The 24,913-nt window shown below is 52.3% G+C and overlaps 1 protein-coding gene across 2 annotated transcripts; it reads left to right on the top strand.

Moving 5' to 3' along the window:
- Window positions 1-1,230: 1,230 nt before the first annotated feature.
- Window positions 1,231-23,478, top strand: SPARC (secreted protein acidic and cysteine rich). 2 transcript variants are annotated; one of them, XM_024577003.3, is made up of 10 exons: window positions 1,231-1,377; window positions 11,412-11,481; window positions 12,924-12,986; window positions 13,591-13,678; window positions 15,123-15,244; window positions 17,263-17,383; window positions 18,797-18,930; window positions 19,587-19,735; window positions 21,697-21,845; window positions 22,316-23,478. In XM_024577003.3, the coding sequence occupies exons 2-10, from the start codon at window positions 11,425-11,427 to the stop codon at window positions 22,342-22,344; spliced, it is 912 nt and encodes a 303-aa protein (XP_024432771.1). In that variant the 5' UTR covers window positions 1,231-1,377; window positions 11,412-11,424; the 3' UTR covers window positions 22,345-23,478. The 2 variants fall into 2 exon arrangements, with proteins under 2 accessions (XP_024432771.1, XP_045041033.1); XM_045185098.3 differs by lacking the exon at window positions 1,231-1,377 and adding an exon at window positions 2,603-2,626.
- Window positions 23,479-24,913: the final 1,435 nt, after the last annotated feature.

Below are 24,913 nucleotides of genomic sequence, written 5' to 3'. Positions count from 1 at the left end.
GCCAGAGGTAAGAGCAAGTGCAAGGGTCCTGGGGTAGGAATAACGTTGGGGTTGTTGAGGGGCTCCAGGGAAGCTGGTGTGACTGAAGGGGAGTGAGCAAGGGGGAGAACGGCAGGAGGAGAGGATGGCAAGAGAGGCAGAGGCCACATCATGCAGAAGTTGATGAGAATGCTCTCTGCCTCAACCCTTTCCATGTTATTCAAACTCAATCCTTCAAGATCTCATGCTTCAAGATCCACCTCTTCCAGGAAGCCTTCTCTGCCTGCTCCAACCCAGCATCCCTACCACTCTGAGCCCCCAGGACAAGCCTCAGAGTCTGTCCCAATCATGTATCCATAAGGCATATACTCTCAGCAACATCCAAAATTTCTTGAGGGCAAGGGCCAGATATTAACTCTTGTTCTTCTCTGAGTGTGAAGCTGTAACAAATATTCAACCAAGACGTCCTGCACTGAGAAGTTTGCGCAGCGTCGGCATGAATGAATGTGGGATGAGCCTGCCAGGCGCTCTGGGCAAGTGACATCGTTTGAGCCTCTGTCTCCTTATTAGTGACATGGGCCTAGTAACAGTGTCTAAGGCAAGTGTTGCTGTGAAGATGATTAAGTCCTCAGTAAACCTTGGCTACTGTTACGTCTGTGAGTATTAACAACATCATCAGTCCCCGTATCTGCTCTATAGTGATGACACGGAGACCCCAACTAGAAAGCTAATCTCTGATGTGTCTATTAATGGTGCAACTAGAGTTAGAGTGGTTATTTTTAGACCATATACCAAATCATCAGTGATGATTCCACCAGTGGCAGCTTCTTGTCTGTACAGAGGCAAGTCCCGGCCTTGCCTTTGTCACAGATACAAGGCCTTTACATGGCTTTGCCCTCCTCAGCATTGCCCAATGTCCAGCCCTTGTACAGAGCACTGCCATAAAGTCAAGACACTTGACCCTGGCTCTGCCCCTGGGGGCCATTAGGTAATGCCTTTCCCCTCCAGGGCTCAGCTCCCCTTTGAACACAGGGCAGGCTGTTCTAGGTGATGCCTGCCGGGCTTGCAGCCCTGGCACTCCCTGAGTCTGTTTAGGCAGCAGCCCCAGAACCATGAGGCAGGCAGAGCTGGGGAGTCTGGTCAGGACAGCCCACCACAAGGAGAGGGAGAGAGAACTGGAAGACAGAGACAGCTTTGGCTGGGGGTGGGGGTTAGGGGTGGGAGGGAAGGAGGAGACAGAAGGAGGAGGGACCTCGGCAGGCAGGAGGTGTGGAGGGGGAGACAGACCCAGCCCAGAGCTCCGAGTGGTTTCCTGTTGCCCGGCTCTAAACCCCTCCACATTCCTGCAGACCTTCAGACTGCCAGAGCGACTCAGCCCGCTGCCTTCCTGCCACTGAGGTACGTGGGCCCCCTGCCCTGCCTTTCCCTTCTATACCCTACACCCTAGTTCACTCCTCCAGTGTGTGTATGGGGTGGGGGTGCGGGGTGGGGAAGCTGTGCTGGGAGGCCTGGATTCAGGGAAGGGGGCGCCCAACTCCTTTGGGCTCTACCGCCGCTCCCTTGCAGGGCCAGGGCCCTGGACACTCTACCTGTTGCTTTTCGGGTGCAGTCACAGTGTAACTTCTAGGTCTGCAGGAGATAATCTCGCTATGTCTTGGAGGGAGTCCTCCCTCTGTGGCTGTCTCTGGTTTCAGAGGCTGCCTGCCTGTCCCTCTGTGCTCCCTTTGCAAATGTGGCAGCCACCTCCTTCCCTGGGAATCCGATACAGTCACAGCTACAACGGGGACCTGCTGGCAGCCAGTGTCTGTCCAGCTCTCCATTCCCGGAGAAGAAACTGCCCGCACTTGGCTCTTGATCAGGGGCTCTATTTTCCCAAAGGGACTTTACATAAAGGATAAATCAATCTCCAGAAGGCTAAGGGGGTCTTTATCTTTAATTAGCACCCCCGGGAAGGCTCCAGTTTCCCTTGAATTCTCCCTTATCGACATCCCCACCCCCAGCCACAAACTGATTCCAAGACACCAGTCAGCCTCGGGTCAGGCATTGTTCCAGTGCTGGGCTCCCTGGGGTGTAAACCCAGGAACTCACCAGCGGTAGCCCTTACTTAGTGAGTCTAGACCTGAAGGCCCCAGGCATCTGATACCATCCAACAGGAGCACTGGGTCCTCTGGGAGACTGGGTGTGGTGGGGGATGTGCTGAGAGGGGGGAAGGGAAAAGGTATGACAGAGAAGGCTCCGGGGCAATTTTTTTACACTTCCTGGTTTTGAGAAGTTTAAACCCTACACAGGACTGGTGCTTAGCCTTTTAGGGTGTTAGTTCTTCTTCAGATAAACCCCTTCCTGTCTTTACCCTGCTGGCTCCACTGGCTGGGTGGTGAGTGGCCTTCCTGTGTCCTGAAGGACACCACGGGAAAGGGGCACTGGGATAAGGCATGGTCTTCCCGGAAGCCCAGTCTGCCCAAAAGTGAACAGAGAGGCAAACTTTTCCTCTGGAAAGGACAGCATTCTGTGAGGAACACATAGAGATGTTTTCCCCAGCAATACCGTAGGGTTAAATTTCTCTACACCCCAGTGCTGATGGGAGCATGAGAAGCAAATCAGAAGCAGAATGGCAGACTCGGGGCACGAATTGTATGTGCGATCTTAGGTAAGTCTCTCCTGTGGCCTTAGTTTCCTCATCTGTAAAGTAAGAGCGTTGGACTTGATGGTCTTTGAGGCACCTGACATCCTCTCAAACTTTCAAATGATGGTCTATTAAACGGGAATCCACAGATTAGCCTTTGAATGGGCTTCAAGGCATCTGCAAGCCCCTTAAAATTGTGAGTGCAGTACTGTGTGTGTGTGTGTGTGTTTGGAGAGAAACAGCACAAGGGGGTGTTCACCTCCTCGGTATTCAGATGTTCTCAAACGGATGCATGACCCTCAAAACAGCCAGAGGCGTGGTGTGGGAGATGGACTGGATGGGGACTGGAAGCTAACAGATGTTTGCAGGAGGTCCAGAAATTTTGAACTTGAAGTGGTTTCGGGAAGAGTTAACCCGCAGCCATCAACTGCCACATCGACAAAGCCTGGAGCAAGGGGTGGGAGGGGGGCGGGGGGGGGGGGGGGCTGGAGAGGGAATCAACTTGTGAGACTTTCTTCAAGTCCCACCCACTGAAAAGCTCTTCTTTGCCATGACTCACTCCAGGAGGAATGCGAGTTGCCACGGTAACCTTTTTTTTCAGGGTCTCCGCCTGCGGGCTGGGAGGGGATGCTGGGAACACTCAAGAGTACATTGGGCTCAGTCTGAATGTCCCCCGCTCCACTGTGCCCCCAAATACTACAAAAGCGGACTGCAGGCCCTGCCCTACTGATCCTCTGGGGCCCTAGGGCCTCAGGGCAGCTGTGGGGCTGAGATGAGCTTCCCAGACAGGGTTTTGAAGACCTGAGTTTTAGTTCCACCTTGGGCCTGCAGAGGCCATTTAACCTTGAACTGAGAGCTTCTCCTTTCCGAGCGCCAGTTTCCTCCTTGTTAAAGAGCAGTAACAGCAGCCACCTCAAAGGGAAATCATGTGGGCAAGACGGGGTAATGTGCGGGGAAGCACTTGCTGAAATGTGGCCCTCCCCTCCGAATGAGGGGTTTTACATCTGATGCATTATGGCACCAAAGAGTTGGTGCTAGTGTTCCCAGATTTCTTCTTTGGCAGCTCCATCATCTGTGGGGTTGTATGTAACTTCTCTTTACTGAAAGTGCTAATGGGCACACTAAAAAATATGTTGTTTAAATTCGTTTTGACTTGGGCCCCTTCCCTAGTATTTCCCAGGAGCGTTGTACCCTGCAGGGTTGAAACAGTGCTGATCAAAGCACCAGCGGGAGAGGGTCCGGACTCACAGTGAATGACATTGGAAAGACCCTTCCCCTCTCCTGGCCTCAGTTTCCCAATCTGGTAAATAGGGAATGTCACCTAGATGGTCTCAGCTGCCCTTCCTGCTCCGAAGTCCTACAAACCTAAATTCCAGATGCTGACTGCATTAGAAAGAATGGCTGGCCTACTTTTTAACACTCCCTATTCCCATAGCTGAAAAAAAAAAAAACAAGAGAGGAGGGGCCACAAGATCTTGGGTTGCATAACAGTCCTGCTAAAATCTCTATCCATCTGTGGAGACTTGTCAGCCAGTAGTACAGCTGCAGTGAGCTATTCACAAGAGCGGCTTTTCTGGCCGAAAATAGGCTATAAATAGGAAAGGACGGCGGAGGAAAGGAAAGAGCTGAGGACTGCCATGAACAGGAGAGTGTTTGTGCATTGGCGTCATCGAGATTGGAAGCTAATTGTGCAGAGAGAAACAGGGACAGACACAAACCAATGAGGGTGCAGATCATACACATGGATTTCACCAATAGGCACCTACTGGCACAGCTCAAACTAAAAGCCTCAGTCAACACATGAGCAGACCCAGAAAGGTTATGCACTCAATACCTGATACCTCGACTCACAGACAGGCTCCAGGTAAACATCTCGACGCATGTGCAAACTCTGACGCCTACCTGTACAGGCCCAAACATACAGATACTGAGTCAGGCAGACACGCACAGGCGCACAGCCACAGCTTCACACAGAAGTCCTCCAGCCCACACGTACCTAATACGGACACACAGTCAGGCTTGCAGACACAGCTGCCATGGGCAGCCACATACAGACGGGCACAGCCAGACACAAATGCAGGTCGTGATGGAAAGATAGACACGTGACGTACGTACACGCCGCATCAGACCGATGTTACAGTCTGAAGACAGAGAAACTGAGACTCAGGAAAGGAAAAGAACTCATTCAAGATCACACAGCAAACTGATGTCCAAGCCAAACTCTCTGATGTTTGGAAATATCCAGTGTTCACCCTGGGTTTTTTTTTTCCATATGGTAAGTTTATCACATCTACACACTTCCCTCCTTAGGCAGTGAGCCCTGTGCAGAGTGAACAATAAGCAGTGCCTTCTCTCCTTTGCTGCCCTGCAGTGGCCTACCCCAGCCCACGTGGCTTTGTCACTGGGGTAGCATGCTGATGTGGCTAACAGGTGGGTGCTCATTTGCTTCCTGTGGACTACCTCCCTAACCTCGGTCTTCGAAGGAGGGGAGGGAAGGCTGGAGCGGAGGTTTCAGCTGACCCCAGGGATTAGTGAAGCTACCTTTTCTCTACAGCACAGAGCCTGTGTCCTAACCCGGACCCTGAACTCGGACTGCTGGGCTGAGCAGGGCCAGAGTCACCGTGGTGTGACTTGACAAAACTGTCTAGAAAAACAGCCTCCTTGGGAAGTACTCTGCTCTCCCTCATCAAGCCATAGAGCTGGAGGTCTGTAGGGAACATGTGGATGGACATAGCAATTCTCTCAGAGCTGGGTCCTTCCAGAAACTTGGCGTTACCCTGTATCATCAGGGTAGCCCTCTTTGTCATCTCGAGTTAGTCTTGGCATTAGGATTCCAGATTGATCAGAGAAAAAAGAAACAAAACAAAACAAGGGTAACATCTGGAAGTTTCGCCCAACCACCAGCTGGCTGCAGGACCTTGAGTGAGTTGCTTTCCCTTTCTGGTCCTTGATTTCTCTGTTTCTAAAATCAGAAGCATGGCAAAGAGGTTTCATAGAGCTTGTGATTCACAGTCCTTTGGTAGCAACTGCCAGAAGAATGGTTCAGGACTCAAATGCCACTCTGGACTCTAGGGGAAATGATATAATTGATTAGTCATGTCTGCCACATGCACAGGAGGAGCAGATGGAGGCATAGATGCCACATATTTGGGATGTGACGTTGGATATACTTGGATGTTGTTTCTCATCCCTTCCATTTGTGGTCACACCGATACAGTGGTGGCCCCTAGGGGGAGCCAAGGAGGCAAGCCTGAAGCTCCACCCAGGAGTGAAACGTGGCAGCTTGGATGCCTTTATGGGATCTAAGTCAGACTGATTTCCATTCTCAACCTTCTTGGGCTACTTCTGAGTTGCCCAGAAACTCTTCAGTCCTAGGCTTAAGCACCCATGACACCCTAAAAGTTTCCCTTGGCTTCTTCCCTTCCCGCAAGGAGTATTAGAAGTGGAAGCAGAGAGTCAAGGGGCGAGCTGGGGGAGGTGACACTTTATGAGGCATCTGCCTGAGTTTACTCAGCACACCAGGAATAAAAGGAACCTTGGGGACCACCTGGCCCCAGGGTTTTCAAATCGTGCCCAGAGGCACCTAGGGAAGCTCCAAGGCCTCTCAGGGAGTGGTCGAGTGTGGAGGACTTCAGCCCTATCTCAACTTCACTTGTACCTGCTGTAGTGTGTTTTTATTTTAAGCTGATTTATGGAATAGATAATAATACATTCACATGTTTCAACAAATGCAAAGGGTTTTAGCTGTTTCAACTGTGGACTTCAGCAGCAAGTTCCATTGTGAGGAAGGGCTCCCTGGCCTGCACCACCGATCGACAACAGTGTTTGTGCAGACGGGCAGGGCAAGGTGCGGTCTGGGAGCAGGAGCCTCCCCTAAGTCTGCACGGTGTGCTGGGCAGTGTTGCCAAGACTCGATCTCAGGACTCCTGACTGTCGAGTCGCCTCCGTGTGGCTGTGTCTGCTCCCTGGAGTGCCAGGGTGCACAGGCTGGCCACTGCAGTGCCTTGCTGGCCTGGCTCGGCCCTCTTTCCAAGTCCCAGCTCCCTGGCAGGCCTGGCTCATGGGCTCCTTTTTAGCCTCTAGACTTGTTTTCCTCCCTTTGGGCTTATTTACCATGAACGTGTGTTTTTGGAAGCCTTGTTTCCAAGCCAAACAGTGGGAGCGAGATGCTTGTTTTGCGTCAGCAGCCCAACTGAGAGGCCAGGCTGGAGGCTGGGCTGGTGGCCCCTAGACTGAGAGGGGAAATGTCTCCTTTGTTCCACCCCAACTGCCTTTCTCCCTCGGCCACAAAGAGCTGGGATCCTTGCCCTGGATTCTTGAGGAGGGGATGCAGATTCTGGGGTCCTTGGATTTTGAGATGCTCTTCCAAACAACATTGCTTACTTACTGTATTCTCTCATGTAGACCACCGCGAGCATTGTAAGGTAGGCGTGTTATTTCCATTTCGCAGATGGAGAAGTGAACTGAGGCCCAGAGAGGGAAAGGCACTTTCTGAAGGTCATGCAACTGTTAACTAGCAGAGCCAGGACTTGAACCTGTACGTTCCATCTCAAGAGCCCATGAGTTTATCTCTATGCTATTCTGCCTCTAGAAAAGTCTATAGCCACTCAGTGTAACAGGGTAGCCCCAACCACATGTGGTATTTAGATTTAAATTAATTAAAATGAAATACAATTAAGAACTGAGTTCTTCATTTGCACCAGCAACATGTTAAGTGTTTGAGAACCCCATGTGGCCAGTAGCTGCCATAGTGGATGGTGCACCATCTCAGAAAGTTCTATCGGATTGCGTTGCTTTATCAACATTTTACTTAAATCAGATTTAATAATTACAGCTCAGATTCTGTGTTTCATATTGTTAAGTCTGTGATTCTAAGACCCACAGCCTAAAATTCTATGATTCTGAGATGTCCCCCAGTTCTGACATTCAGCAACTGTTCAGTATCCAGGGAGAGCCCGAAGGGAGCTCTTCATGTCTTGAGGGAGAGCAACTGGGGGGCTGGTGTACTTTTCCATCCCCAGAGTCTGTCCAAAGAGAGAGAAGTGACCTCAGCTCCAGGTCCTGCTGGCAGCCAAGCATGGCTGTTCAGCCATCTCCAGAACAAATAAAGGCAAAGGAAGGGACTTGATGTACGGAATAGGAGGAGGTGGTGGCAGTGGGGTAGGGGTGAGTGGTGTCTGCGTTTGATGACCACCGAGCCAAGGGAAACACCTTCTGTTCCTCCCCTGGCCTGGGCTACCTTCCTTCCTGCACCTTAGGCCAGTCCACAGTCCAACAGGGCCCCATTCAGGTGAGCACTGGGGAGGGAGTGGCCACAAGGGAGACCAAGGTAGAGTGCAGTGGGGCAGCCTGGGCCCTCGTTCAGCCCTAACATTCACTGCCTGGGGCTCTTGGCAGGTTTCTTCCCCCTCTCTGGTCTTCAGTTTTCTCAACTGCACTATAGAGCAGAAAGACATGCTTTGAGGCCCCAACGGGATGCTAGATTAGGAAAAACACTTTCAAAAAGATAAACATATGCGCCCTGACCAGGTGGCTCAGTCGGTTGGAGCATCATCCCATACTCCAAAAGGTTGTGGGTTCCATCCCCAGCTGGGGCGCTATGGAAGGCAGCCAATCGATGCTTCTGATGCTTCTTTCTCTCTTCCTCTCTAAGATCTTTCATCATATTCTCAGGTGAGGATTAAAAAAAAGATAAACATACCCATCATCACCAACTGAAGAGCTACAAAGAAGGGAATTGTCATTTAATCCCGTCATGTACAGGAAGGTGTCTATACTTTTACCAGGCACACCTGGCCTAGGCTTGATAGGATGAGTGTGCAGCTGGTAAGTTGTGAACGTTGGGGTCTGACCCTGTGACCTGACCTTGCTGAGGTGACTGTTGTACCCCATTAGCTTTGCGGGGCGGGCGCCTGGCCTCCTGGGCCAGTGGTGTTTAGCGAACCTCAGAGGTTCGTCCCATGGCTCTGCAGGGCGTAGGGCTGTGCGTTCACAAGGCCGGCTGCTCCCCGTCCCTCTGGGCCCATCATCTGGAGGGAACGGGTTCTGGGACTGGTGATGGGCAGAACCCCAAATTTGGAAAAAAAACTCTTCCAAGATTTTGGGTCCTTTTCTTAACACTTTCACTATCTGAATTTCTTCCCCACCCCTATGCCACGAGGAGGGAGTTGGTCAACTTGGAAGAGGCCTGGACGTCACATGACTTCCTCCCTCTCAACTGCAGACCCCTCTTCGGGAAAGTGGGACTAAGAGCCCTCCCATGCCTGTCTGCCCACCTGCCATGTGTCACAGGCTCTAAAGGGACAGTGGCGAAGTGAGGCCTTTAGAAACTAACTACAAAGCGTGGCAAGATTTAGAATTACTTTTCTCTCTTGGCTGCAAAACTGGGGGCAGCAGGTGGCAGAAAGGGTGAGTGTGCCCCCTGACAAAAAAGTGCAGGAAGGTAATGAGACGGGACAGGTGGAAGAGCCACCAGAAAACCCTTCCCCGGTCAGAGGGGTGGCATGGCTCCTCTGCTCACATAAAGGATACGGACTCTGGAGACCCCAGTCCTTCTTGCCTCTCCAGCCAGGCTTATTACATTGACAGTCCTAACTGAGCCGTGTCTCCCGTGACTTGCCCTGTCACTGGAGCCCAGACTAGGTGACTTTTTTTTTGTCCTAGCTGCCAGTCTCGCTTTGACCCTTCACCTTCAATCTCAGACAAGTCCTTCATTGATGCTTTCTCTCCCGCTCTATTCGCCCGAAGCCAGATGCAGGAGTTGCTTTGCAAGAAGAGAGACTTTTCCAACTCTAGCCCTGGGGAGAACAAGCCTCCAACTGTGTGAGGGGTGGGGTGGGGGGACACTCCAAAAACTGCCTGGAAGGGGAAGATTGGACTTTGTGGAGGCTTCAGCCAGGGTGAAGCAATGCCAAGCTCCCACGTCGATTCCTTTAAATTGCTGTTAGTTTTATATCACGCACACCCTGTGAAACAGGAGGTGAGGTTTTGTGTCTCTGTTAGTCCAATAGACGGCTGTGAGGAACTGCTCTTCCCCTGCCTGTTTCTGCTACCCAAGCACACAAATACTCGAATCCAAGTGACAGTGTTTGTTGCCAGAGGCAATTCTGTGTGCCAAGACCAGCATGTGCCGGTGCCATTTCAAGGGCCCAGCCAACCACCTGGGTTCACCTAGTCTAAGTCTCTCAATTAATGGAAGGGGGAACCAAGGGCTGGAGAGGGTGAAGGACACACCATTGCTTCGCCAAAACACTGCTGAGGTGCAACAAGAATCCCTGGCATGTCATTCCAAGCCGAGTGTTTTTTCCATACCTCCAAGGTGCTCGGTCAGTTGAGAGGTCTTGGGAGGAACTAGGGATGATAAGCCCAACCTGGAAGTTTGGGGGGACACTCGAGGGAAGCCAGGGTGACAGTTCACCTTGACAGAAGGCTGGCTGGGGGCAGAGGGAGTACAGGATGGGGAACAGAGCAGACCAGAAGTCTGAGGGAGACAAATGTAGATCAGTGTAAGGGAGAACTTTTTAAAGGCATTTGAAAATGGAAGCACATCTAGTTAGAACAAGAAATAAAATATCTTCGCCATCGATTCTCTCATAAGGATGGCATTTTGGGCATAGAATCACCAGAGGAGATTTGGCTTCAAGATCCCTACCAGTCAGGAGAGTATTAGAGTCAAGAGTTCAGCATTTAGCCCTGGCTGGTGTGGCTCAGTGGACTGAGTGCCTACGAACCTAAAGGGTCACAGGTTCAATTCCCCTTCAGGGCACATGCCTGGGTTGTGGGCCGGGTCCCTGATAGGGAGTGTGCGAGAGGCAACCACACTTTGATGTTTCTCTCCCTCTCTTTCTCCCTCCTTTTCTCTAAAATTAATAAATAATATCTTTAAAAAAAAAAAAAGAGTTCAGCATTTAAAGAGTGAGGACTTAGCCGTGTCCAGGACAGGAGAATTTTCTAGATCTCAGCTAACATTCTTTAGCTATGAACGGCAAAGAGAACACGCAGCACACAGAAGCAGTTGGACGGTCACCCTGGAGGACCCAGAGCAATGCTGCCCTTTCTGGGCAGAATGGAGAGAAAAATGCGGCCACCCCCAAGTGTCCAAGGCCACTCTCCAAGACTGCTGTTCTTTGTTTCAGAACGTAGATCTCATTGTCTCAGACTGGCAAGAAGTGGCTGCCTATTAACTTCTTGCGTCACCGAGGGGATAGGGAAGAAGAGGAAGAGATGAAGGAGGAGGAAGAAGAGGAGGAATGTCTGGGGGAGGGGGAGTAGGAAAATAATTCTAGGACATCAGGGATGGAAGGTCCCTTGAACAGGATCTGGTTCAGCATTGTCTGAACTTGACAAACTAGCCAATCGTCTCCGTGATCACTTTTTAAAAACCTAAAATAAACGTACTGAGGAAGGAGACTGTGTGGGACCACCATAAATGGGAAAATCGGTCTACCTCTGTCATCAATAGAAGGAAGCTATGAAAATAAATACAAAGAAGACAAAACAACTTCGTTGAGTCCCAGCTGGATATAGTTTCCTGTGAAGGCTCTGAGCCAGAGGCCTGCTCTCCGTGAGGAAGGACGGCAGACGAGTGTTTGAGCGGGTGTTAAAGGTATATCAGCGTCCTGCTGATATATTCTCTGATGGTCAGGGCTGAGAGGGAATTAGTTGAAGCAGCTTTCTCCCATGTCTTTCTCTATCAGTTAACATGCACATCTAGAACCACCTTGCATATCCCTGGAACCCAGCGTCCGAAGGAATCCTCCCTCCTGCAGGAAGCCACCTACTCACTAAACGGCAACCTCTCTCCCTGCAGGGCCCCCAGCACCATGAAGGCCTGGATCTTCTTTCTCCTCTGCCTGGCCGGGAGGGCCCTGGCAGCTCCTGTAAGTACCTAAAGATCGTCTCTGCTTGGTCTTACCCCCACCAGCTTGGGGCCATCAACTCTGCCAGCTCCAGGTGCTCAGGAGGGACAGGGACTCCTCCATCTCAAGTTATTTATCTTATAGTTTAAAAAGATCCACCCCCCCCCAAACTAATAAGCTCAGGATGAAAATTGCAACAAGAACCCCTAGGTGGAAATTACAGAGAAAAGAGATTTCTGTGTAGTTAGATGAACTCTTTGGCAGGCAGAGTTCCTCAGACCTTGAAGGAGGATTTCTTTAGAGGGAGGAGAACCCTGTGCCACGTAAGGAATTCTAGCGGAGGGGGGGCGGTGCTGGTAGAATGATTTTAAAAGAGAGTCGAGCCACAGAGGTGGGGAGGGGTTAGTTTCTGAATCAGTGAGGGCTATCTGGATGCAAGCAACAGACGGCTGAGTAAACTAGGGGGAGAAGGGAATGGAGGTGGATTATAAAACCAAAGGCCTTGGGGGGGGACTAGAAGAGGAAGGACCTGGAGGTAAGAACGAGTGGACAGTCTCCGAGTGGTTGCCATCAGAACGGATCTGCTCCAACAGCTTCCACATGAGAGAAGGTGCCAAGACAATTATTAAAAAATTCAAGGAGTGCACCAGTCTGGCTGACCTTGGTCCTGGGCCTGCTCCTTGCCCAGGGGACTGGGGGTCACCTTGACTGACAGTTCCTCTGCGCACTGCATGCAGAGGCCCGGGGTGGTTCTGCAGAGCTGGCCTGGGAGGCTTTACCAGGGAGGGAAGAAGGGCCCTGGGGCAGTCAGAAAGAAGAGTTTCCTTCCACCTGTGGTTCCCTTACCCTCTTGTCACGAGGAGGTGTGAGTGATGGTAGGTCTCTTGATCAGGTGGGTAGATCTTGGCAAAAGTTTTGACAAGATTAACATTATGTTTAGAAGCGGCCCCAGTCAGCCAGCAGCCTCAAAGTTATGTTATTTTGCTTCTTCCTATGCCAAGTTGACATGGCAAGAAGGAATTGCCTAATCGTCATCATCGTCACCATAATCATATCGCATCCCAGGGAAGAGAATGACAGCTGTTAAAATTCACGATGTCTGCCCACCCTCTCTGGTCTGTTTCCCCTCTGTGAAAGGAGGCGGGGTCTGCTTCGGTGGTTTTCAGACTTCACTGGCGTCAATGCAGTGAAACACGTTCCAGGCTAAAGCTGAGGCGGACGCCTGAGACAGACGACATGCAACCAGGGAGGCGCCCCGGTGGTCCATGGGGTCTCCATGTGTGCCTTCTCCTTTGCCTTGTTGTCCCACCCATGGCCGTCCCTGGGGCACAGCCTTGGGGATCTCCAGTGAGCTGCTTTCCTACCTCCCCAGCTTTAGGTTCCAGGTCGGAAGCAGTTCAGAGGCAAAGCTGGCCTTGGCCTTGATCTTGACCTCTCTGAACACCATTTTCTCTTCCCAACAGCAGCAGGAAGCCCTGCCTGATGAGACAGAGGTGGTGGAGGAAACTGTGGCTGAGGTGTCCGAGGTAAGGAGGTGCCCAGACCCTCGCCCCTCTGTGCCCACATCTTTTCCCTGGGGAAACTAGACAGGTGCTATAGGTCACCTGCTGGGACAGGGACATTTGTCCCCTTCTCATGTTCACACAGCACAGATATAAACCCTATATAGCCTCCAATCTTGACCCACTACTGAATGCTTTCCAAACCTTCAGTGGACCCTACAGGTGGAGCCACAATTCTGAAGAGTTTTATTTTTTAGGCTGTGGGACCATTTTTCTTGGTCACCAGTCTCCCCACACAACAAGCAGATGACAGGGGGCCTGCCCCTGCATGGCTGGCAGGGGTGGAAAGCTTGGCGCCGCCTCCTGCCCTCACACCCCTGGGGGCCCCCAACGCCTCTCAGGAGAACTCTAGGGCACAGCAGACAGTGGGTCTGTAAGGTGGATGCACCTTCTAGAGCAGGCATTGGTGCTCTCTGCGACCTGGGCCCAGCCCACCTCCAGCTGGTCACCTCACTGTCCCCTCATGGGGACCTAAGGCTTTCAGCCAGTCCCCTCCAGCCTTCAGCCCTTTCTTCCAGCTCTGGGATGAGGGTGGCACCAACTACTTGTTCTTCTCCCTTCCACCCAGGTACCTGTGGGAGCCAACCCCGTCCAGGTGGAAGTAGGAGAATTTGAGGAAGGTGCCGAGGAAGCTGAAGAGGAGGTGGTGGCCGAGAGTAGGTCCCTTGTCACATCAAGTCTATGCCCTCTGTTGCCTGGGCATGGGATGTAGGCACAGCCTACAGGAGGTTCCTTCCCAAGGAAATGCAGGGCGGGGGTCCTCCCAAGAGGGGGTGGGTGTGGAAGAGGAATGGCTTTGATTTAGAGGTCAGGAATATTCTGTGGAATCTGGGGAAGATCTATTTATAGCCAGGCTGTCCCTTCTGTGAGAGGCAGGAAGGGAGGTTCCTCAGCTGGAAACGGCCTTCTCCCCTCATGGCTCTTGTTCTGAGGGAGGTTTTGCACCCTCAGGGAGATCACTTGTCACGTGAGCTCTGCACTGGCCCCCATCTTAGCCCAAGTCCCACACAGGAGCAGACCTGAGAGGACCTCAGAAGCTTTCGCACTCATTCACTCATTGGATTTCCACACAGCCGTGGAGAAATGAGGCCTGAAAGCTGGCCTAACCCAGGATGCTGTCCATGGAGTTAGTGCCAGAGAGAGAGAGGACCCCGGGCCTCTGTCTCTGCCCATTGTGCCGGCATTTCCTTCCCACAGAGTGGAGAGGCAGGGAGGGAGAGAGGCAGTGGACCCTTGGGGTTCACAGCATGGACTTGACAAGCAAACCAACCCAAGTTTGCACTCAGACTTGTCAGCCCTCTGCGAGCACCCTCGTACTGCTTGCTCAGCTACTCTGAGCCTCAGCATCACCACCCCAATAGGAACAGGATGAAGGCAGCAGGCCTGGCCCCAGGGCTGGGGGGATCTGAGATGAAGCCTAAGAGCCCTTGGCCCAGTGCCTGGCAGAGCTGGCCTCTAATCCAAGATGACTAAAACACCCCGAGCCAAGCGTCAGGAGGAAGAGGCTAGATGGAGCTCTCATCCTGAGGGCGCAGAGTTTTTGTTGGAGCACAGGGGTGTCCACCGAATCCTGTTCCTTTTCCCCTTCCCCCTCCTCCTCATCCGGTGTTCATCTGACGCAGTTGGGCTCCATTGTTCAGTGTGGGTCTTCGGGCTCTTCTCCCTTTTCCTCTGCAGCCTCTCAAGCCTTTCTTGTTGGACCTCACAGCTCTGGCTCCATGATGACAGCTGACTTTCCCACTTATGCTAGAATCCCAAACTGCCTCACTATGATTGATCAGAGAGCTGAGAACACAGTGGTTGCTTCAATCCTCAGGGAAGCCATATGGCACCCAGTGTGCCTGGGTCCCAGGCTGAGCCTACAGGACCTGCAAAATGCGCGTGACCATGACCTCCCACCAGATCTTTAATCCCCAGACTGAGCCAGCTGCTCCCTTAAATGCCGACTCTGGGCTCCGCAGGAGAAGGGAGGACTCAGCTGCCCGAGTCCCAGAGTGGGGGGCACAGGCGAGGACTTCTGCCCCAGGATCCATCTGGATTGGGGTGGGGCGGATATGCTAACCCATGTGGGGCTAAAGACATGCCTTTGCACTCTGCCAGACCCCTGCCAGAACCACCACTGCAAACACGGCAAGGTGTGTGAGCTGGATGAGAACAACACCCCCATGTGCGTGTGCCAGGACCCCACCAGCTGCCCTGCCCCCATCGGCGAGTTTGAGAAGGTGAGCACAGAGGGACGAGGCAGAGGGCTGGGGGACCGGGCCCTTCCCAATGCAGAGTATCTGCCTAGAAAACTGTTGGTCTGGAGGTCCTACTGAGCAGCTCTAGTATCAAAAGTGCCCTCACTAGGTACAGTCACAGCAGGAAAGTGGAGGGGAGTCAGAGGTGGGGCTCTGCCTGTCACCGGATCTCTCCAGCAACCAGCGGAACTGATTCAGCAACACCAGGTTCCGAGCTCCGTGTCGGACTCAGAAGGGAACACGTCGACACCAGGCACTGGGCTTTCTCAACAAGGGAGCAGCCTAGCCCGGCTTCGGGTCCAAGGATGTGGGTTCTGGGTCAGACTGAAGGTCGACTTCAAACCCCACCTCTATCACTTGCTATGAGATCTTGGCTAAGTTGGTAAACTTTTCCAAGTTTCAGTTTTCTCATCTCTAAAGAGGGGACAGAAATAGTCCCTTACCTCATAGGGCTGTTGTGGGCACCTGCCAGATGATGCTGGGCACTTAGTAAGCACCCAGTGTGTGTGCTGTTTTTAAAAATCTTTCAAGTCTGTCCATTCTGCTCCTCATAGGACTCACTCAGTCAACTCACCATCCATCCTGCCAGCCAAGTAAATGTGTGTTGAGTACCTACTTGTGTCCACTATTGCACCACTGACCTAGCCAGGATAGCGAGTCTAGACCAGTCTTATCCCCCCCACTCTTATCTGGATTCTCCACCTTCTCTCCCTCCAATATAACGTACTTTCTGAGCTGCAGATTTTAGCATCATCATCATCATCATCATCTCTTCCCTCCTCCTCACCGCCACCCCACTGCTCACCAACTCCAAGTTTCCCTCTGCAGGGATCCATAAGCAAGTACATGCAGCAGGTTCAACCCAAGACTTCCCCTGCTGACATTAGCTACCTAACTGCCACTGCCCTTGGTCAGCCCTCGGCATTTCAGCTTGACCACCGCCACATGCAGAGACTCACTGGGAGGATCCCTGTGACACAGCAAACAGTTGTACTCACAGCTAAGATTTACTACAGCGACGTATTAAGGATATACAGCTGGGCCCTGGCTGGTGTGGCTCAGTAGATTGAGCACTGGCCTGCAAACCAAAAGGTTGCAGGTTTGATTCCCAGTCAGGGCACATGCCTGGTTTGTGGGCCAGGCTCCCCATTTGGGGGTGTGCAAGAGGCAACCAATTATGTATCTCTCACACATTGATATTTTTCTCCCTTCCTTCCCCTCTTAGGAAGTAAATAAATCTTTAAAAGAAAAAAAAGAAGGATACGCAGCCAGGTCACAGGGGAATAAGACACAGGCAGGAATCCATGGTCGGTCAGGCTTGCTTTCTCTTTCCCCACCCTCATGATGGGTCTCATGCTTTCCCCCAGCTACAGAAACGTAGCCACAGTGGGCCATGATTCTGCCCAAGGAAGCTCATTAGACTCAGCACCCAACATTTTACTTGGCGGCTGGTCATGCAGGCACCCTCTGCCTAGCATGTGCCCAAATTCCAGACTCCTGGAAGGAAAGCCGATGTTCAGCATAATCCGCATTGCTTGTACAGCGGTCTAGGCACAGCGAGCCACGTTTATCATTGGTGGGAAGTTTTCTAACAGTGCAGGGACCTGTTTACCAGCCAGCTTCCCCGATGCCAGCCTAGGGCCACCTTTGCAAGCATGCCTTTGTAAGGATAACAATCCTGGGCCTGCTGTGTTCTCTCTTCTGCACCCTCTGCCTGTTCGCCACCCCTGCCTTTAACTCGTCTTGTCCACATCTTCCGGTTTCCCTGTATCTCAGCCCTGACTCAGATGTGCCTCTGCTCAGAGGCAGCAGTGGCTCTCAACGTGGGCTGAACTTTGGCCTGGGAGCCAGAGATTGGGCTTCTGCCATAGCCCCACCCTCATCTCGCTCTGTCACCTTGGGTGCATTACATTCCTAGCTGGGCCTCCAGGTCCCCACCGCTGCAACAGGTGAGGAGGGCTTTGGGAATGGAGGTAAGGTGCTCTGTGCTTTGCCAACAGGTGTGCAGCAATGATAACAAGACCTTCGACTCTTCCTGCCACTTCTTTGCCACCAAGTGCACCCTGGAGGGCACCAAGAAGGGCCACAAACTCCACCTGGACTACATCGGGCCCTGCAAATGTGAGTCTCCTGAGCGGGCCTCCCGTTTTGGAGGGAGAGCACTGAACGGGCAGAGTCAGCTGACATGGTAAAGGGGAAATGATGCCCCACCTGGACTATAAAGTGTTTTAAAAATATTTGAACTTTAATGCTTTAAAAGAGGGGTATGTCTGTCAATTCCCCTTAGGCCTCTGTTACTCCGTATTGTCAGATCCTTGACCTTCTTGTTCCATTACATTCCTATCTGCCGACTTGAGACACATGGTTGACCACCCTCTTCTAGAAACCTGGGAGTCAGGTGTTTGGAGAAGGAATGCCAGGGTGCTGTCGGGCCTTTTGGTAGTGATCCCAGGCGCCTCCTTCAGCGCGGGCAGCTCCCCTAGCATTTGAAGCCCCCAAAGCCATATTCGCTCCCCCTCCAAGACAACACCCGTGTTGTGTGTCTGGGACATTCTGGCACTGGAGAGAGCCATTCACTCACCCGCCTCCGAGTGCAGAGCACAGACACTTGGAGGGGAAGCCAGGTTCCCCGATGGCCAGCCCTGCTCTCCCAGTTCTGGGGCCCAGGGTGTGCAGTAGGAAGGCGCAGGCCTGGAGAAGGGGGGCCGGGGGAGGAGCATTTCTGGGCACCGAGACTGAGGAGTGAGCCAAGGAGTCTTTCCCATGTGGCTCTTGCTGTTCCCTGAGGCCTATTGCTCCCTTCCTCCAACTCTGAGTGTTCCCATCACAGAGGTTCTCGGCCACTCCCCAGCTGCTGGTGGAATAGACAGTGGTCCTAACCACAGAAGGGCTTTCCATATAGGTCCGAGGGTGAGGGAAGAATGGACCCCTGAGCCCCCAGGCAACCACGTGCCCTGGACGCTGGATGCAGCTCTGATAACATGGCCTTGAGCAAGTCCCTTCTCTCTGTGCTGACCTCCAATAAGTCCTGCATGAGGGAAGACTTGGATGGAATCTCTAGGCACAACATTCTGGGATTCTACGTTCCGGAAACCAGGATGGAATAATTATCACTAAGAATATTCTGGTGGTTAAACATTCCTAACACCCCACTCTCCCCAGCCCTGCTAATCTGGGCCTGGGATAGATGTTATTCCTTAGCCTCCCAGTTTCAGACGCCTCCCGATGGTCGATGTCACCAATGTGGATCCTGGGCCCATCACCCAGACAGGTGCAGGGGCCATTGGAGTGATCGGGTCAAGGTCAGGGGAGCTACAGACAGGCCTTTGTGCTTTTCCATTTGCAGAGTGTTCTTCCCCACACATGACCACCTTTGCTTGTGTGGCACAAAGAAACTGTGCCTTAGAGAGGCTGCACCACTGTGCCAAGGGCACTGATTAAAGTAACTGTAGGAGGAAGGCATGGAGTGGGGAGAGCGGCCTAGCCAGGGAAAGCTGGCATCCACGCTGACCACCCTTGTATTTTGGACCCCAGACATCCCCCCCTGCCTGGACTCCGAGCTGTCTGAGTTCCCCCTGCGCATGCGGGACTGGCTCAAGAACGTCCTGGTCACTCTGTACGAAAGGGATGAGGACAACAACCTGCTGACCGAGAAGCAGAAGCTGCGGGTAAGTGGTCTCTTTCCAGGGCACCTGCCTGGCCTGGGCTGGACAGCTCATGGCCCTGGGCTGTCTGAGGTCCACAGTCCCCATGTCAGAACCAGGCCTCCAAGGGTAAGCCTCCACTCCGGCCCTGATAAGGACCTTCATCCCGGCTGCTGGGATACGGACTGCTGCTTGCTGCCCTGGAGGCTCCTGGTGCACAGTCACATCTAAAGCTCGGAGAGGTCCTGAGGGGAAGGGACCTGCTGCTCACTCTGCCCAGCTCAGTGTCAGACAGGAGACACAAACCACTCTGCTCTTTTTCCTACCGAGTCTGTGGAGCTTAAATCTAATGGACACATCAAGCACTTGGAGTATTGATAAAATGCAGATGCCTGGGCCCCACTCTAGGCCCACTGGATCAGTGTCCCTGTGAAGCAAGACCCACATGGGTCACTGTGATGTGGCAGCTCTATGGAGAGCCCTCTGAGACCACCCCAGGCCTCCACTTCTGTGGATGAGACACTGACAACCCGTCTATGCCACTTCCTTCCCTCATCTTGAACCCTGGGTTTGGCTGACCTCTGCCTGCTCTGGCCTCCTGTCAGAGGCGGGAGGGACCCCACCTGGTATGGATGGTCTCCCTAGACCCTCTGTCACACAGTGTCACTCCGCTCCCACAGGTGAAGAAGATCCACGAGAACGAGAAGCGCCTGGAGGCTGGAGACCACCCTGTGGAACTGCTGGCTCGGGACTTCGAGAAAAACTACAACATGTACATCTTCCCCGTGCACTGGCAGTTTGGCCAGCTGGACCAGCACCCCATTGACGGGTAAGACCCCTGGCCCTCAGGATCACAGAGGGGGGCCCTGGCTCGGCCCTGCAGGGCACAGAGTCATGGGTCAGGGCATGTAGATGCACTGAGTATGGCCCAAAATACCTCCCGGCATCCTCTGATGCTCCCACCCCTGGAGCCCACAGTTTGCCTCAGGGCTGGGGTGGCAAGGAGCAGGCACCCTGAGAAAGGGCACAGAACTGGGAGGAAGAAAGCCGCAGACGCTCCCTCAAGCCAGAGGGGGAAGTCAGTAGAACCTGACAGTTGTTCCTTAGCCCTGCGAGTGCTGGCCTGGGGTATCCATTCGCTGAGGGAGAGCGAGCTGGGAAGGCGTGTCAGACTCCAGCAGGGTGGGCATTGGTGGGGCTGAGGCAGCCTGCACATTCACGGTCCTTCAGCAAGACCCTGAGAGCCAGCCCCACAGCAAACTGGCCCTGGGAGTTCTTAAAAAAATTCGCAAAGCCAATGCCATCCACATCACAAGCCTTTGGTTTGACGGCTCTTGCCTCTGATCCCAGTGAGTTATGCAGGACGGTGCAACCACACCGCAGAATAGGCAGGCAGCGGGTCAGCGAACACTTACCGAGTGCCTGTTCTGTGCCCAGCACTACTCTAGGCAGGGGATTTGACAGGAATCAGAACTGACACCATCCTTGCCTGCATGGAGCTCATACTCTGGGTGAAGATCTGTACCTGACAATCGAGGAAAGAGTTAAAAACACTCCTGGAAGGGGAAGGTGGTGGCTAGGCCACCTGTGGCTGAGCCCCACGGCCTTCTGGCCCTCTCCTGGCCTGTGTTCCTGGAGGAGCCCGGGGAGCTTGCTCTGCCCAGGGGTGCTGCTCTCCAGGAGGCTCATCCCTTGCTCCAGCTCCAGCCCTTGTGCTTGGCGCCTGCCCACCCTGTTGGTGATCTGGGGTGGCTGGGATCTCCTGAGCTCTGGGAAGCTTCCTGCTGCTTCTCTCCCAGGCTCTTTCCATGGCTGGGATCCAACTGAGTCACTCACTGGGGATAGGAGGGGAAAAGAAAAGTCAGGGGACATCTGGAGCTCAGGCTGAGCAATTGGATCCGACCCCAAGGAAGGGGCTGGAAGGAGGCTTCCAGATGGGGCTGCAAGGACTGTGCATCTGGAAAGCGCTGCAGCCTGAGCCAGGGGAGCCATCCTCCTCCTCCTCTTGTCCTAGAGCTGCACGGTGACCTTGCTGAGTCCCTTCCCCACACTGGACCTCAGTTTCTCCCCTGGTATACAGTGAAAGGGGAGGGGTTGTTGCTTCCACAGTACTGTGATTCCTTCCATGAGTGGGGTGGGGCAAGGAGGTAGGTCTGGGAATTAGAGAGGAAACTGGAGTCATACTGCAGCCACTGGGGAAGAGGGTTTTGCGGACAACTAGTGGAGGGCCCCGAGGAGGAAGGCCAGGTGGGCGAACAGGAATGGAGGTCAGTGGAAGAGAAATCAGAAGGCCTCCCTCTCACACGTGACGTGGCATACAAAGAAACGAAAGCTCTCAGCGGAGGGCGAGAACGCCCTTTGACCACCTTCCCCCCAGCAACGCCAGCCCCTGCCCACACCCCTCCCCAGAAGCCAGCACTGTCGTCTTCCTGAAGTCTGTTTTCAGACCCTTTTCTGTGCATTTGCAGCTTTGCAACTGTGTCCGTAGAAAGCGTGCGGTTCCAGAGCAGATTTTGATACACCAACAGCAGAGGTGCTGAATATTTTTGTTCGAAGTTTCTGTGCCCCCAACTCTTAGCCAACTGGGAAACAATTCAATGTGCCAAGAGGCCTTTCTTACAAGCCCATGGGACCTCAGAACTGGAAGGGTCCTTAGACATGATGGCCAGCTCCTTCCCTGCTGATGGAGGGGGAAACTGAGGCTCAGTGTGAGGCAGTGCTGTGCTCTGAGTCCCTCAGCAGATCAGTGGCTTTCCCAGGCCTCAGGCCCCTCCTACTTTCTCCATACAGGTACCTGTCCCACACTGAGCTGGCCCCACTGCGTGCGCCCCTCATCCCCATGGAGCACTGCACCACCCGCTTTTTCGAGACCTGTGACCTGGACAATGACAAGTACATCGCTCTGGATGAGTGGGCTGGCTGCTTTGGCATCAAGGAGCGTGAGTGTCTGAGAAGAGGGGCTGCCGTCCTCTACCTCCTTCCTCTCTGTCATCTGTGTGTCTGTTCTCTCTTCCCGTCTCTGCTCTCTCTGCCTCGCTAACTCCTGTTTGAGCTCCATGTTTGGGTGCCCTCGCTCTCTCAGGGGCTTGCTGACCCTTCTCTATCCGTCCAGTGGCATCTTTCTCTTCCCCTTCTTCAAACATTAGCACTCACTCTGTGCCTAGCACTGTTCTGGGGACTGGAAGGTACCTAGAGAGGAAAGAGGAAATACAACTTGGCAGTGTATATAAGTGGTGGGGACAGGGAGACCTGAGTTCTCAGTCACCGACATCCTGGGTGAACCTTGTGTGAACCTCAGTCACCTGGCCCCCGGTCCCGGGGATGGGTGGGATCCTCTGACTCCTAGGTAAGCCTGACCGATGCACACGGGGCCTCTGGGTCTAACCCTGTTCTCTGTTCTCGTTTGCAGAGGATATCGACAAGGATCTCGTGATCTAAATCCACACCTCCGTCCGCAGGACCGGATTCTCTCTCTTTAACCTTCCCCTTCCCGTCTCCCCCAATGTTTAAAATGTTTGGATGGTTTGTTGTTCTGCCTGGGGACAAGGTGCTAACATAGATTTAAACGAACATTAACGGTGCTAAAAATGGAAATTGTAACTCAAGTCATGACATTCTTAGTTGGAACTCTGCCTCTTGCTCACCCACTAACAGTCCGATTTTTCTCTGGCCATTGGAAGCCCTGCCCGTTGTCTTCGTGGCAAATGGCTGGGCACTTTGATCTGTTCGCATCTGCCTTTAACACATGCCGCATCTTCAGATTTGCTTTCGATTCCTCTGTTTCAAACTAATGCTAAGTCAGATTTTTGTGTTAATTTCATTTCAGGGTGTTGGCTGTGAGGGTGGGGTTCTTTCCCACATAGCCTGAAGGTGGGCAAAGGGAAGTAAGTGACTATGTTTCTGGGACTAGAGGACTGGTGGTGGGAGAAATCCCAGGAAAACCCACCAACCAGAACAGCTGATTACCAGTCGTGTTTGCGGGGCCTATACTGGAAGAACCCGAGGCTGGGTTAGGAAAGTATGGAAGCTCTCATTTAAACCCAGTTCCTCACCATTTCCCCCCTCATCTTTCAGTGCCTTTTTTTTTTTCCCACCTTAGGCTGTTTGTTCAAACTTTTGGGAGCCGTGGACCATCAGTTCTCTGGAACCCACCAAACCTGGTGGGCTTCTCCCCTCCTAATTGTCTGGGAGAGGCGGGACTGGGACTGTTTCAGCCAGGAAAGCCAAAATCAAGGGTGAGGTGTAGAAAGTTGCAAAATAGAAAAAGTGGAGTTAGTGGATTGGTTTTGTTTTCTGAGGGATTTTTTTTTTCTTTTCATTTTTGGGTGGCTATCATGAGGGGTCTTTCCCTCGATTTCTAGCATGTTCCTCCTTTCCCCTCACCCCTCTTTTCTTTCTATTAATCAAGAGAAACTTCAAAGTCAATGGGATGGTCAGATCTCACAGGCTGAGAACTCGTTCACCTCCAAGCATTTCATGAAAAAGCTGCTTCGTATTAATCATGCAAACTCTCACCATGTTGTGGCGAGTTTGACAAATCTTTCAAAATAAAAGTAATGACTTAGAAACTGCCCCCATGAGTGATTTTGCATTTGTCTTAGTCGCCCCATTACCCTGCCATGCAGACCCGTGGACATATGTGTGTATATACGACCACACACACACTAACTTTTGCAAACACTGCTATGCTTTGGAACATACACCTGTACACACACAGGCTTATTTATGCACAAGGAATGTATGGTTCCTATAAGAACAAATTTGGCTTATTTTTATGACTTGTAGACTTTTCATTATTACACTTCATTATCAGATGCAACAGGCTAAGCAACTATCTCTTTTCACTAATCATTCATTCATCCATCCATCCATCCATCTATCCGTTTATTCAAAAAATGTTTATGACATACCTGCTATGTGCCAGGTCCCATGCCAGGTGCTGGAGACACAATTGTGGCAAAGCAGATCAAGTATTCGATCTGTTGGAACTTACAGTCAAGCAAGGCATAGAGGAAGCAATTGCACAACTACATGTGAATCACAAGCTGTGAAGGGCGCCATGATGAAGGAATGTGAGAGCCCGTGAGTGGGTAACAGCAGGACACTCTTGCTCTAGAGCTGCACTGCCCCATTTGGTAGTCCTGTGAATGGCTAGTTAGAGTGGAAATTTAAGTTAATCAAAGTTAAAAATTCAGTTTCTCAGGCATACCAGACACTCCAAGTGCCAACAGCCACATGTGGTTACCTTAACTGAACAAGGCAGATCTACAGCATTTTCATCATTGCAGAAAATTCTATATTGGATATGGCTGTTCTAAGGCATCTGGGGAGATTCCTTGAGAAATACAGGAAAAGAAGGCATTAAGTATGTGTGGAAAGAGGGAGGGGAAAGGCATTCCAGGCAGAGGGAACAGCTCATGTGCAGGCTTGGAGGTAGCTGGGGAGCATGATGAGTCTCAAGCCAGCGTGGCTGGTGCACAGAACACAGGGGTGCACCATACTGGATGAGGCTGAAGAGGCGGGCCGAGGCCAGGCCATGCAGCCTTGTAGGCCATGGTAAAGAGTTTGGGTTTTATTTTTTGTGCAGTGGGAAGTCTCTGGAAGGCTCAAAGCCAGAGGTGGGGTGTGGGGATTAAATTTGCTTAAAAAAACACTTCCGTTCTGGAGAGATAATGGCATCATAAGTCCGCAGAGCCCTTTTCAAAGCTCATGCACGCTCATCGTGATCTTGTGATTTTTCAAGACTCCCCAAGAGAACTTGGTGCCCCAAGACTCCCCTTGGAGAAACAGGCCCCAGAGGTGAGCTCCGCTGCAATGGGCCACAGAGCCGGGTCTTCAGTGCCAAGCTTAGGGCTGTCCTCCCTTTTATTTTAAATTCTTTTCAAAATACGAAAATAATGTAAATTCATAAAAATCAAACTGTTTTCTGGTGTTCTTCTTTCTACACAACAGAAGAGAGAGGAATAGGGAGAGACTGGCCAGTTTGGTCTTGGCCATTTGTGGAATG

Source organism: Desmodus rotundus, chromosome 6, assembly GCF_022682495.2.
Source record: "Desmodus rotundus isolate HL8 chromosome 6, HLdesRot8A.1, whole genome shotgun sequence".
NCBI classification, from domain to species: domain Eukaryota; kingdom Metazoa; phylum Chordata; class Mammalia; order Chiroptera; family Phyllostomidae; genus Desmodus; species Desmodus rotundus.
This window is presented reverse-complemented; position numbering and strand designations above follow the sequence as displayed.